General features: G+C 33.9%; 1 protein-coding gene across 2 annotated transcripts; it reads right to left on the bottom strand.

The window, feature by feature from the left end:
• Window positions 1-713: 713 nt before the first annotated feature.
• Window positions 714-6,431, bottom strand: LOC107862891 (SWI/SNF complex subunit SWI3A). 2 transcript variants are annotated; one of them, XM_016708595.2, is made up of 7 exons: window positions 6,256-6,431; window positions 5,491-6,074; window positions 2,837-3,316; window positions 2,186-2,343; window positions 1,684-1,733; window positions 1,352-1,515; window positions 714-1,124 (listed from the first exon to the last, which is right to left on the bottom strand). In XM_016708595.2, the coding sequence occupies exons 1-7, from the start codon at window positions 6,317-6,319 to the stop codon at window positions 930-932; spliced, it is 1,695 nt and encodes a 564-aa protein (XP_016564081.1). In that variant the 5' UTR covers window positions 6,320-6,431; the 3' UTR covers window positions 714-929. The 2 variants fall into 2 exon arrangements, with proteins under 2 accessions (XP_016564081.1, XP_016564082.1); XM_016708596.2 differs by having other exon boundaries at window positions 714-1,118; window positions 6,256-6,428.
• Between the last annotated feature and the right edge of the window lie 6,302 nt (window positions 6,432-12,733).

Consider the following 12,733-nt stretch of genomic DNA (forward strand, 5'->3'; position numbering starts at 1 on the left):
TGCAATTGGGATTGACATAAATCCATGCACACTCCCAGAATGTGTAAGTGCATGCAAGAAAACATTGAAGGCCAAATACCAAAGTGCAACATGTGCAACGGGGCCTAAAGGAAAATACTGCATCTGCTTGGGATGATCATACTTTAAGCTGGAACCAGCAAGTGCGTACCCTGTTTTATTTTATATGGCGGTGTATACTGTCGCATAAAATAAAATAGAGAAAGTAATATTTAGAATAAGGTTCCTTCCGACTCACTAGTAATATTTAAAATAAGGTACCTTCCCATTCACTTCTCTTCATATTGCATGAGGAAGAGGGACCGAAGGAAGGCATTACGTTGTTGGGTTTTATTTAAGTGCACTTAATATTAAGCTAGTCATAATTTGGTAAATCTATCAAGTATTAAGTAGTAATATTATTGAGTGTTAGCCCAAGGACCTCTCTTAATCAGTGTAATCAAACTTCTACTTTCAATAAAAAGGTTGCTCAGCTTTGTTTTGAATGTTAACAAGAAGTGCTTTCTTCTAATTTGCTTTTGTTAATCTTAGTGTGTTTGGCCCGAAGAAAAATATTCACCACAGAGTGTTTTTGAAGGTCAGCGCAATCTTCCCGAACGCTGGTAGATAACAATAGCATCTTTGCCTGTTCTGTTTTTTAACCATCATTTTCCGTTTAGAAGATGATAGTACAGGTAGGAAAAGATAACTAATAATTGAGGTGTGAAACTCGCAAAATAGTAATAGTTCGGGAGTGTTTTTGACCATCAGTTAAGAATGAAATTTAGAAAAAATAACGCAGCTCAACTTAACAGCAAAAGCATCTGAAGATAAACCAGGCACAAGCATCATCAGGGGAATGACTGAAGAAGCAACTAACGGTGAGCTTTCTCTACAACATCACGGTATATGAAATTCATGAAACGTCAAAGCTATACGCTGCTGCTTTGAGATTTGACCGGAGCATGATCCTTCCATCTAGATACCCCGGCACTAAACATCTTCTGCAAGACGTCCATTCTCTCTGCAACTAAAGACTCTTCTAGATCCTTCATTTGGCCATGCTGCTTCTCCATCATCAGATTCAGAGCTTCGACATGTTTCATTTTGCGTTGCAACTTCTTCATCTTGGAAAAGTAGAAATGAACATAAGACGAGCCAACAACCAAGGATAACTTGGAAAACTATAAAATGAGAAGATGTAGAGAAGCAGAGGATAATATAGCAGAAGTGTTTTGACTTCCCCAAATATGATGGAAGCTCTTGGAATTATTTCCTAACCCATCTCATTTTTTTCCTTGTAGAAAAAGCTTGTTCCGATTCACCTTTAGCATAAGCGAAACCACAAACTCACCTGAGCTTCAACCAATGTAGAAACTAAATATTCTACTTCTCTCTCTTCCTGATCCGCCAACAATTGGGCATGAGCAGCAGCAGCACCTACAGCAGTTGCAGTTGCAGCCCTCATACGTAAAGTTAGTGGTATAGTATTCCTCTGAGAGACATCCACCTCTGTCTCTGCAAGACAATGGAACCCCAAAGTTAATAAAAAGAAATCATAACCACGTTTACATGTTAATACATGACTGCAGGTGGTCAACATGAACAAACTTTTAGCAGTTGCTGCAGTCTGACACTCGGATTGAAAGTTAAAAGAGACAAAATGATGCCTATCATGGAAAATACCTGATCTGCCAGGCTTTTCCACCCCTTCAGCACTTTCGACTTGACTCGCCCTGAAAATAAGACATTCATTTTCATGCTAAAACGGAGTAAATTTATAACTGTGTAACGATAATTAAGCCAAAATGTAATGAAAGCAAGATACAAACATAAAAAATGCTGAACATACATAACAGAAATTACACGGGATGAACTGCACAACCACTGAAAAAATTTGCACAAGAAGTCTATAGTTACATACTCACTCTGTCCCATATTATTTGTCACCACTTTTTTAAACAATTGATGAAAAGAGGTCCTGAGGTACTTTTCAAAATTACCCTCTGTAAATTATTATTAAGGAAGCCCAATATATTCACTTGTTCTAAATAGCTTATAAAGGGAATGGTACTTTTGGAATAAAACTAAACCATTTCTGGAAAGGAGACAGATAGACCGACATCTGAAACGGACGAAGTATTATATATCTATCCCAACCAAAAAGGACGGAGGGAGTACTAGTTACCTCTCTGTCTCACTGATATCAGCAATCGATCCCAATCCATCGTCGTCTTCATCAAAAATCACAGTGGAACACTGGTTCTCATAGCAAAGGGCTGTAACAGCAGCCTCAGCTGCAGATGCTGTGATATGTGAACCAACAGCACCAGAGATGCGAGCTACCTGAAGAGTACAGATCACTTATTGTTTACAAAACCAATTAGTGGTGGAAGCGGAATTAAGCAAGATCACCTCAAGACCAATTCCCATCAAGTTTCGGTAATTTACTTTCCAACCACAAGTCAAAAAACATTTTCACATCTTGAAATGTTCAAAACAGTCAAAAAAATCCATATATATCATGTTTTCATTCGCGGACTCCCTATTCTTCTGTGTTAAACATTTCTTTTTGATAAGGTCCTGTGTTAAACATTTCATTAATGGGCTAAACATTTCGTTAATGGGCTATTTGCTCCATTTGCTTTTCTACAAAAATTGAACATCATTTGATCAACTAGAAAGACAACAATGCTGAGTAGTAGGTACATGAGAAGTCACATTCTTTCATTCTGTATTCACCTTTGACTTGCATCTTCTTAATGCCTTTAATGATAAACTTATTACCTCATAAAAAAAAATAAAAAAAAATAGTCCACTGTAATAGAAGAATGTGAACCTGTTTCATCAGGAAACTACTGGCTTCCGAAATTGGAGCCCCGCGTATTTTCTTGAGAGGAGGGGTTTCGTCTTCAGCATCTCCATTCTGTTGATGCTCCTGGTTCTGCTCGTGAGATTGATTTCCAGGAGTTTCTCCAGACTCACTTATTGCTGGTTGAGCTTGATCCACGCCACTTACCTCACCATTCTTGTCCAAAAAATTAAGCTTTCTATGAATAGAACCAAGCATAAGATCCCCAAATGGCAACTGTATAAGCTTTGAGATACAATCCAGTTTACTCTTTGTTTTGACATTTTGAGTAACAAGATCCCAGTCATCACCATGCTTCAGTACAGATTCTAATAGGAGTAAAGTTTCTGCTTCAGTCCAGTTGGCTTTAGGGTTCGCCCCATCCATTAACTTGAATTCATCTGTCGATTTGTTCTTGTCATAATTACCACTTTTAAAACATTTCTCGCATAAATTAATGCTCACATCCTGACAAAAACCAAGAGCAATCAAGACAGCTGCTATTCTGAATATACCAATTTTCAAGTTATTTTTCGTTTGTTTGGCATCATTCATAACTTAATTTTAGGAAAAAGGCAGAAATATCCCCCAAAACTGGACACACCTTTTCTTTACGAGGCCTCCCCCCGAACTATTTCAAATTGTAATAAATATATCCTTCAATGCTGAGTGGTGACTCAGAGAATGTGCTCAATCTCTAGGAGGCATGTGAGAGGAGAAAAATAAGTTAAAATCCCATTAAATGGAAACATGTCCAAGTAGTACACAAAATTAATTAACACTAAAACTTAAGCTACTGTCTTTTGAACTATTTTCCTTTCTTTCTTTGTGAAAGAAAGTTAAATTTTATTTTTATTTTTCATTTTTCATTTTTTTTAGAAAAACACAGCCTTTCTACTTCTTTAGAGGTAGAGGTATGGACTGCGTACATCTTACCCTCCCCAGACCTCACTATGTGGGAATACACTGGGTTTGTTGTTGTATTTTTTTGAAAAACAATTAATTTTCTCACATGCTCACTGGATACAGAAGTCATCGGCAAATTTTTTCCGGTGTTTTTCAATCCTCTACTCATCTTCCTCTTTCTCACACACAAACAAATCACACTTCCAAGAAAATGTTACACGTGGAAAGTAAAAGAAACCCAGATATGTGGAGAAATCACAAAACTCCATTATTGGTAAACCTTCTCCCACACGGAAAAAATGGAATCCATCTCCCACGAGGAAATCACATTTGAAATAGCAAACTAAAACCTTTCCAACTAGTTTGATAAGTTTGAGTTATTTTTCTTTCTCTAGAATTGGGATATGCAGTAGAAGGTTTGATATTCATTTAGCTTGGGTTCCTAATGACAGATCTTTGAAATGAATTTGGCTGAGGATTTAGTTAATTTGGAAGTGAAATAAAGGGTGAAAAAGGAGATGAGAATGAAAATATAAAGTAGAAAATTGATTTTGGTGAAGTTTTAACTCCCTTAGAAAGCTTGAGGGCCTTCCATGGAGATTTTGTAGCTACTAGTCAAAGCCAAAAGGTGAGCAGAAAGAATGAAGAAGAAAAGAGAAAAAAAAGGGAAGAAATCAAATTGATAAAATGATTTGTCAAGCGCGTGTAATGCACAACTTAATATATATGTGACTATCACGTTTTAAGGATGTGTTCATTCCACTTTAAAATAGTTCATGGATAATAGGACCACCGTAAAGATGAAGAATGTCCCTAGAACTTTGGTGATAGCCTGGGGGTACTTATGCCTTTTCCCTTAAAAGTACATGACATATGCTAGAGATCAGCCTGTAAAATCATCCATTCACCAACATACACATCTTATTTATTAAAAGATCTCAGACGGAAAATATTGTAAGAAATTGACAAGTGAGTGCAAAACAAAGAAATGTGGTCTATGATTTGAAGAGGTAGCACCTTGTAAGGTTTTCTAAACATATAGCAAACATTGATAAAGATGTTTCGTCAAAGGGTATTTTGTGTCTTGAGGTTAAAGCTTAATATATCTCCTAACAATTTTTTTGGTCTTTTATTATATATACAATTTTAACAACCACCAAGAGTAACTATAGAAAAAAGAAAAACCAAAGTCAAACTACAAATTGCAGCTCATCTAAGTTCTACAGAATAGCATTTTGAGTACTCATCCACACAAATTGCCTCTCAACAAAGATTTCTGCAACGGCTCACTTAGTAAGCAAGAAGAAATAACATAAACAACCAGTTACCATGTCCACAGGATACACATTGCTTTTACAAAATAAAACTGATCAGACATATCATGCATTAATTCCTGATCATATATTCCTCGTTTCAATTTCGAGTTCAAAAGGATATTTCTTGAACACCAAACCGTACTTCCATCACTCTTAACAAGGTAGCCAATGCACTAAGATCCCGCTATGCAAGGGGTCCATGGAAGGGCCGGATAACAAGGGTCTATTGTACGCAGTATTACGTTGTATTTATGCAAGAGGTTATTTCCATTGCTCAAACCTGTGACCTCCTGGTCACATGGCAGCAACTTTACCCATGTATTCCATCACTTATAGCAATTAAACTATAGTACTAACGAATAACTAATAATCAAGTCAATCAAAAAACAGCAAAGAATTTAGGCAAATTGCACAATGTACCTTGTTGTACTCATAATAACCCGAAGCACACTGCTCTTTACAGCTCTCACACACCACACTTTCCTTCTTCTCCACCCCAACCAACTCCCCATAAACATCAGAATACGATGCCAAAGGCGACACCTTTACTACACCACCCACCCTACCACCTCCACCTCCATCCCCAATAACCACCTCCTTCACAGGTATCAGTGGTTTCAAAGAATGCGGAGCTGCCACAACCCTAACCCCATGTGGGGCCCCTTCTTCAACCCTAATCCTCCACTTCTCATCCTCCTTATCCTCTTCCTCCGCAACACCACCAACCGCCGCCGCAGCCGCAGCCGCGTTACTCGGGTCAAAATTAATCAAACCCCACTTCTCCAAAAACGTAAACACCTTATGTAACACAGTCACATCACCCACTAACGCCTTTCGGATCTCCGTAAACGATAGCATTCGGGTCGGATCTTCACGGTAGGATGTAATAATAAAATCCCTATACTCTTTGTATATTCTGGGTGTCCTTGTAATCGAACTTCCATCGAAAAATTCTCGCAATGATAGCCTTTCCACTTCGTGTATGCTTTGCCAAGAAAACCAACCTTGAAAAAAATTGCAGAAATTAGAGCTGTTTTCACATAAATAGTGTCTCAAAGTGCACCAAAATTAGCCGAACACCAAGTTTATCAAAAAATTATAAAAATTAGAGCTATTTTTAAAGAAATAATGATAGTCGAGATGCGTAAAAAATGAGCCGTAGTTATAAAAAAATAGTTTACTTACTGGTGTAACTAGGGATTGTGTAAAGGTCGTGGTCCGGTTCGTCTTGCGAGCGAGATGTGTCCATTACAAATTCACCTGCACAAACAAGGAATTGATTTACTATGTAATGGGGGGAAGTGCACAAATAGCCCTTGTGAAATGAATACTAATTGGTTTGTTTGAATAGTTATGCATTCACATTGTATAGTATAGGAATATTTTAATGAATATAATAACACGAGACGTGAATATTTTGAAAAATAAATTAATACTAACAAAAGTAAGGTACAAGATAGATTAACTTAAAAAAGTAGGATAAAAGGATAAAATAGAAATATTAAATAATACAAATAAAAGAAAAAAGAGTAAGATCACATCAAATTAGTACTTATATAAAGGGGATTTTTGTTCATCACCTGATGTTAATTATATAATATAATAAAACTTAAATAATAATTAAAGATATTTAAACTAATAATATAATACAATAGCTAATAGACTATCGTAATTCAAACAAGTTGTTAAAAATATGTAAAATATATTAAAATATTTTTGATTTTGTGGATATGTCAGTAAAAACTTAAAATTAAATAGTTATACAAGAAATTAAAAAAACATTTTTATTTAAACGAACAAAATAGTAAATAAAAAGAACAAATTGAAAGGGAGGAGTAAGATATAGCCAAATCTATAATCTTTTAAAATATTTACCAAAGCTCATCAGCCTTTCAATGGATTTAAGAAACTGAATACATATATTTTTATTTTAAAATAAGAGTTTCCGGTAGGATTTCTAATTTATACTTCTAGATTCCTCGTTCCAATTGGTCATAAGAGATTGTTTTATATCTTCAGCTTAACATATTTTGTTTCAAAAAGAAAATGATAGGACTTGAAAAGTACATGCATAAATAAATTACATTTTCAGTATTAATTTGAATATGATGATTGTAATTGTTTAGTAAACTTTAACGTATTCAAATGTTGGATTTTTCTACGAAATTGGACGTGTTCTCACATTAACCCTTCACTTTGTGATTTAATGTGTTGAATTAAATGAGTTTTTCGGTATCTCAACAAGTGAAAAATAATGGAGCATTAAGTTATTTGCGATTGGTAAGAATAAAATGTCAAGTAATTGATAGAAATCTAAGAAGCATGCCGTATAATTCGATCCGAAATGAGACAAATAGCCTATGATTTGAGTGTTTTTTTTTTCCGTTTATGTATGATTGTTAAATTTAGTCTCAACTTATGAATGTCATTTCATCATGAACCCAATCCAAGTTATTACTCAACATGAACACTTGCTTTAAAATAAAATTTATATATGTATAAACCATGTTTAGTTTTATGAATTTTGAATCTTTTCGAGTTAGATATAAGACTGGCAATGGACCGAAATCGGTACCTTCGAACTGGTTTGACTGGAACTGAAATCGGAACCGGAATCGAAACCGGTACCGGAACTTCCTTATCAATTTGTGACGTCGGAACCGGTGTTACCGGAATACCAGAATTTTTCCCCTGTTTGCATCGGTCCGTTGGCTACCAATGTGGAATCGAAGCGACACCGAAACATTATCGGAAGGGACACCATACCGGTACATTCTTTTTTTAATTCTAATTTAAATTATATATATATTAACTTAAGGGCCTTAACTTATATATATTAATTTATATATTAACTTATATAATTTATTAACTTTTTTTTAATAGGTTTAAGTTTTAATAGATCTTAAAAAGTTTAAAATTTTAACTTAAAAAATATATCTTAAGTTTAAGTTAATAAATATAACATGTTTTAATATATTAAACTTAAAAATATATCCTTAAGTTTAAATTAATATAATATTTTTAATAAGTTTAAGAAGTTAAATTATATTTATATAATTTTAAGTTATAAAGTTAAAAATTTTCCTAACTTTATAAAGTTTTGTATTAAATTTTTTTTTCCATAATTGCAATAAATAAAAGACAAATTTTAAAATAAAATCAGGCGAATAGCCGTTATATTTATTCAAATTTCATATGTGGTACATTTATTACAAAGATATTAAAAGAAAATCTAATCTATGCAGCCATCTTTTAGGAAGGGTTCTATTTGAATTAGATCTCTATTGTAGAATCTTATTAATATCTAAATTGTCTATAATATTTTTTGCGTAACTTTTCTATTTCTTCGGCGGATAAATCTTTCGGAATTGGTTTTTTTCCTTGTTACTCCATTGCTTCCATTCCATCATCACTATTTTCCTCAAAAATTTCATCTATTTCATCTTCAACATGGGACGGTAATTTGGAGAGCCCAAAATTTCTTCGTTCGGCATTGATTCAATCTCTAAATAATACTGAAATCTCCAAACTATCCCTTGCTAACGAATATCAATGATCTCCTATAATAAATCTTCCTGCATTAAATGCTTGCTCCGAAGCAACTGAAGAAGCTTGAGTTGATAGCAAATCTCGAACCATCCTTGAAAGTTTTGAAAATTGTCTGATATGGGTCTTCCACCATGAAAAAAGTTGTTGTTTTTCAGTTTCATCTCTAATACTTTCTCGATCCTGCGAAAGATACGAATCAAAATCATTACTCCTACAACATTGAAGACCAAGTTCTCCGCCCATCTCGTCATCTAAATCATCATATCTACGTCTAGAAGTAGGAGGTTCGATCGACCCAATATTTTGTTCTACAACTTGATACAAGTTATATAAACTCCTAGCTTTAGGTACTATGCTAGCACAACAAGTGTCAACTAATGGGGTTTCATGAGGTCCAATTTCTAAATTATTGTATAATTTTTTAACCAACATCATTGTACCATGTTCTTTATAAAATTGGTTGAATAAATTAGCTGTCAAAAAAATTTGTGGAATAGGAAAATAATATTTTTAAAATTTATTAAACATAGCTTCAATTGCCTCTTTATAAGGACATAATTTTTTATATTCAGCAAGTAATCTAGAAATAACAGTAATAGTTACTAAAACAGAAGAAATAGTTGGAGTATATTGAGCAGATACTGTATTTGTAGTTTTATGAAAAGTTTTCAAAAATTTATAAAGTTCTTCTACTTCAGTCCAATCATCTTCATCTAGCATTAAATTAACATCCTTATTATGAGAATTATAAACTAATTGTATAGGTTTACGATATATAAAAAGCAACTTCAAGCATTTGAAACAAAGAATTCCATCTAGTAGGAATTTCTTTTGGAACTTTTCTATATGGAAGCTCACATTGTTTACATTTATATTTATAATCATTAATTACTTTCCTTCTTTTATTTTTAAAAATATAACTACAAGCAATTCAAACTTTACAACAACCATTTTCAAACAAATAAACACCATCATGTACTATTAAATTTAAAATATGTGCAGTACATCTAACACGAAAATGATCTTCATCCATAGGACATAATCTAGTTTTTAACTCGTCAATAGCTTTCAAATTATTAGAAGCATTATCTAATGTGCATGTCATAGGTTTTCCAATAAATCTAAAATATTTCATACTCTCCATTATTGTACTAGCTATATACATATCGGTTTTAGACTCGTCAACATATTTATAAGCAATAATTCTTTTTTGTATGTTCCAATCGTGATCAATCCAATGAGCCGTGAGAGTAAAATAATCATTACCGATAACACTACGATCCATATCAAAAGTAACAGATATTCTACCATCAAATTTATCAAATAAGCAACGAAGAAAATGGCAATGTTTAGCTTGAAATTTAAAAATATCATTTTTAAGTGTATTTCGTGAAAAAACTTTAAAAGAGGGACTATATACTCGTTGAATATAATGAATAAAACCGGGATGCGAAGGAAAACTAAAAGACAAACCCATAACAACAACCATTTTTGCTAGTTCTTCTCTATCTACACCTTCACTATATGTCGATGATGAACTTGGGCCAGCCGGGTTAAACATGTCTAAATGCGTTTGAACCATATTACCTCCTACAGATTCATGCACAAATGGTCTACCACATTTTTTTGTCTTATTTTTAGCCTCATTTTTTAGACGAATAAATTCTTTATTACATTTCATCAAATGCGAACTTAGCAATCCTGTCCCGCCATCTTTTCTCCCAGTCAAATGTTTAAAAACATTCTTACATTTATTGCAAGTAGCAGTACTTTTTACCCTATCATGCTCCATAAATTTCCAAACTAAAGACCTTTTAGTACGTTCGGTACCTTTGGCCCTAGTAAATTTCAATAAAGGGGGAAGTTCTTCACTATGTTCCGGTAATTTCGTAACCGGACTAGTAAGGGTAGGGATAGGGTATCACCTAACTCTTGTTCTTCTATATCATCTTCTTCCGATAAGTCTTCCGCAAAATTATCATAATGCCTACTCTCATGATTTAATTTCATACCGATACCAACATCGAAATTATTAGGCTGTGATAGAGAAGTTTCATTAAGTCTAGACGGTAATGAACTAGTAGTAGCCTTACTTTTTTTATTTCTACAAAAAACCTTACCAAAGATTGGTCTTTTACCACTACTATTTTTTCCGAAATCCATAATTAAAATTAAAATATTAAAACAAGCACTACAAATATTATAAATTAAAAAATTAATGTAAGTAAACAAATGTAGATACTAAAAAATAAAAATATAGAGATTAACGTAAATAAAAAGTGATTAAAGTAGGAACGAATATACCGAACATCTGCATAAAAGCAGACGTATACCAAATATCAAAATTAAAAGATGATAATTGAAGCTTTTAATATCTTCAAAAAATCTTTAACTCCAACTAATATAATAATTATAAATATTTAGAGAGAATGTAAGAATATTAAGAGAGAGTATGAGAATTGAAGTCGAATCTTATACCAACCCAACTAAAAAAAAAGGCAGAAATTATTATAACACCATAATAGTCATTGTGGACTGAAACTAACATTAATATGTTAGAAGAATATCACTGATAATGAAAAGCAAATAAGTGGCTACTGTAGCGCACACTTTAACGGAGTCGACGGACCAGAGCCGGTCAATAGGTATCGAAAATATCAAAATTTTTTGAGGTTTTGCACCGGTACCGTATTCCGGACCATTGGGTACCGGTATACTGGCACCAACAGGTACCGTTGTGTTACCGATATTGGAACCGAACCGAAAACGAAGCTGATGGACCGGAGCGAAATTTTTCGATTCCATTGCAAGTCTTAGTTAGATATAATCATTTAGTAATTTGGTCTTTTACAAACATCAAATGAGACTCAAAGAATTAGCAGGAAACTATCATTGGACAGTCTTTTACAAAACGGAGACTATTAAATTGGAAGGTACATGCACCCTTTCAATAAAAGGACAATCTAGTGCACTAAAGCACCCACTATTGTATGGAGTTTTGGGAAGAATCAAACCACAGGGATCTATTTTATGTGGCCTAAATCCTTATAATCTGGGGAATAAACCCAATTAGCACATAACATAATTCATCAGAAAAATGAATCCAATCCGCAAAGGAGTAATTATTTATCTGGTGAACAAACTATTTTGGCATTTCATCTTTGTTTATAAGAGCTATGAGCAGCTTCAAAAACCAGGAAGATATAGTCTCATCAGCAATGCTTATTAGATATATCTGCAAGCTTTGGATCTTTGGGAAGCTGTTGAAGATGAATACGAGATAGCTTCCTTGCCGAACAATCCCACAATGGCGCAGATTAAAACTCACAAGGAGAAAAAAACTAGGAAATCAAAGGTAATGGCATGCTTATTTACTTCAATTTCATCTAATATCTTTACTCGTATCATATCTCTGAAATCAGCGAAAGAGGTATGGGATTACCTCAAAGTTGAGTATGAAAGAGGTGAAAGGATTCGAGAGATGCAAGTATTGAATCTAGTACGTGAGTTTGAGCTACAAAGGATGAAAGAAAGTGAAACCATAAAGGAGTACTCTAACAGACTTCTTAATTTAGCAAATCGCATCAGATTGTTGGGTTCCACTTTCAATGATTCAAGGATCATTGAGAAAATCCTAGTAACGGTACCTGAAAGATTTGAGGCTACCATAACAATCTTAGAAAATACTAAGGACTTGTCCAAAATCACATTTGTAGAGCTCTTAAGTGTTTTTTAATCTCAAGAGCAATGACTTGTTATGAGACAAGAAGGAGTTATCGAAGGTGTCTTACCATCCAAGCATCATGATGATGGACGTTATAAGAAAAAGAATAAGAAGTACCAACCAACTGATGGAAAAGGTGCAGCACACAGCAACAAAAACAAAACAAATGGTTTCAAAGAAAACTACCTTCCTGGTAAGCATTGCAACAAGCTCGGACATGCATCTTTCAAGTGTTGGAAGAGGACTGATGCTAAGTGCACTAAGTGCAATCAGCGATCAACTGCAAGAACAAAACACAGCAGCAAGATGCAGAGGCTCGAGTTGTTAATGAATAGGAAGAAGATCAACTCTTTGCCGCATCATGTTTTACAAGCAGTATCTCAAGAGAGT

Source organism: Capsicum annuum, chromosome 3 (genome assembly GCF_002878395.1).
Source record: "Capsicum annuum cultivar UCD-10X-F1 chromosome 3, UCD10Xv1.1, whole genome shotgun sequence".
Taxonomy (NCBI): Eukaryota; Viridiplantae; Streptophyta; class Magnoliopsida; order Solanales; family Solanaceae; genus Capsicum; species Capsicum annuum.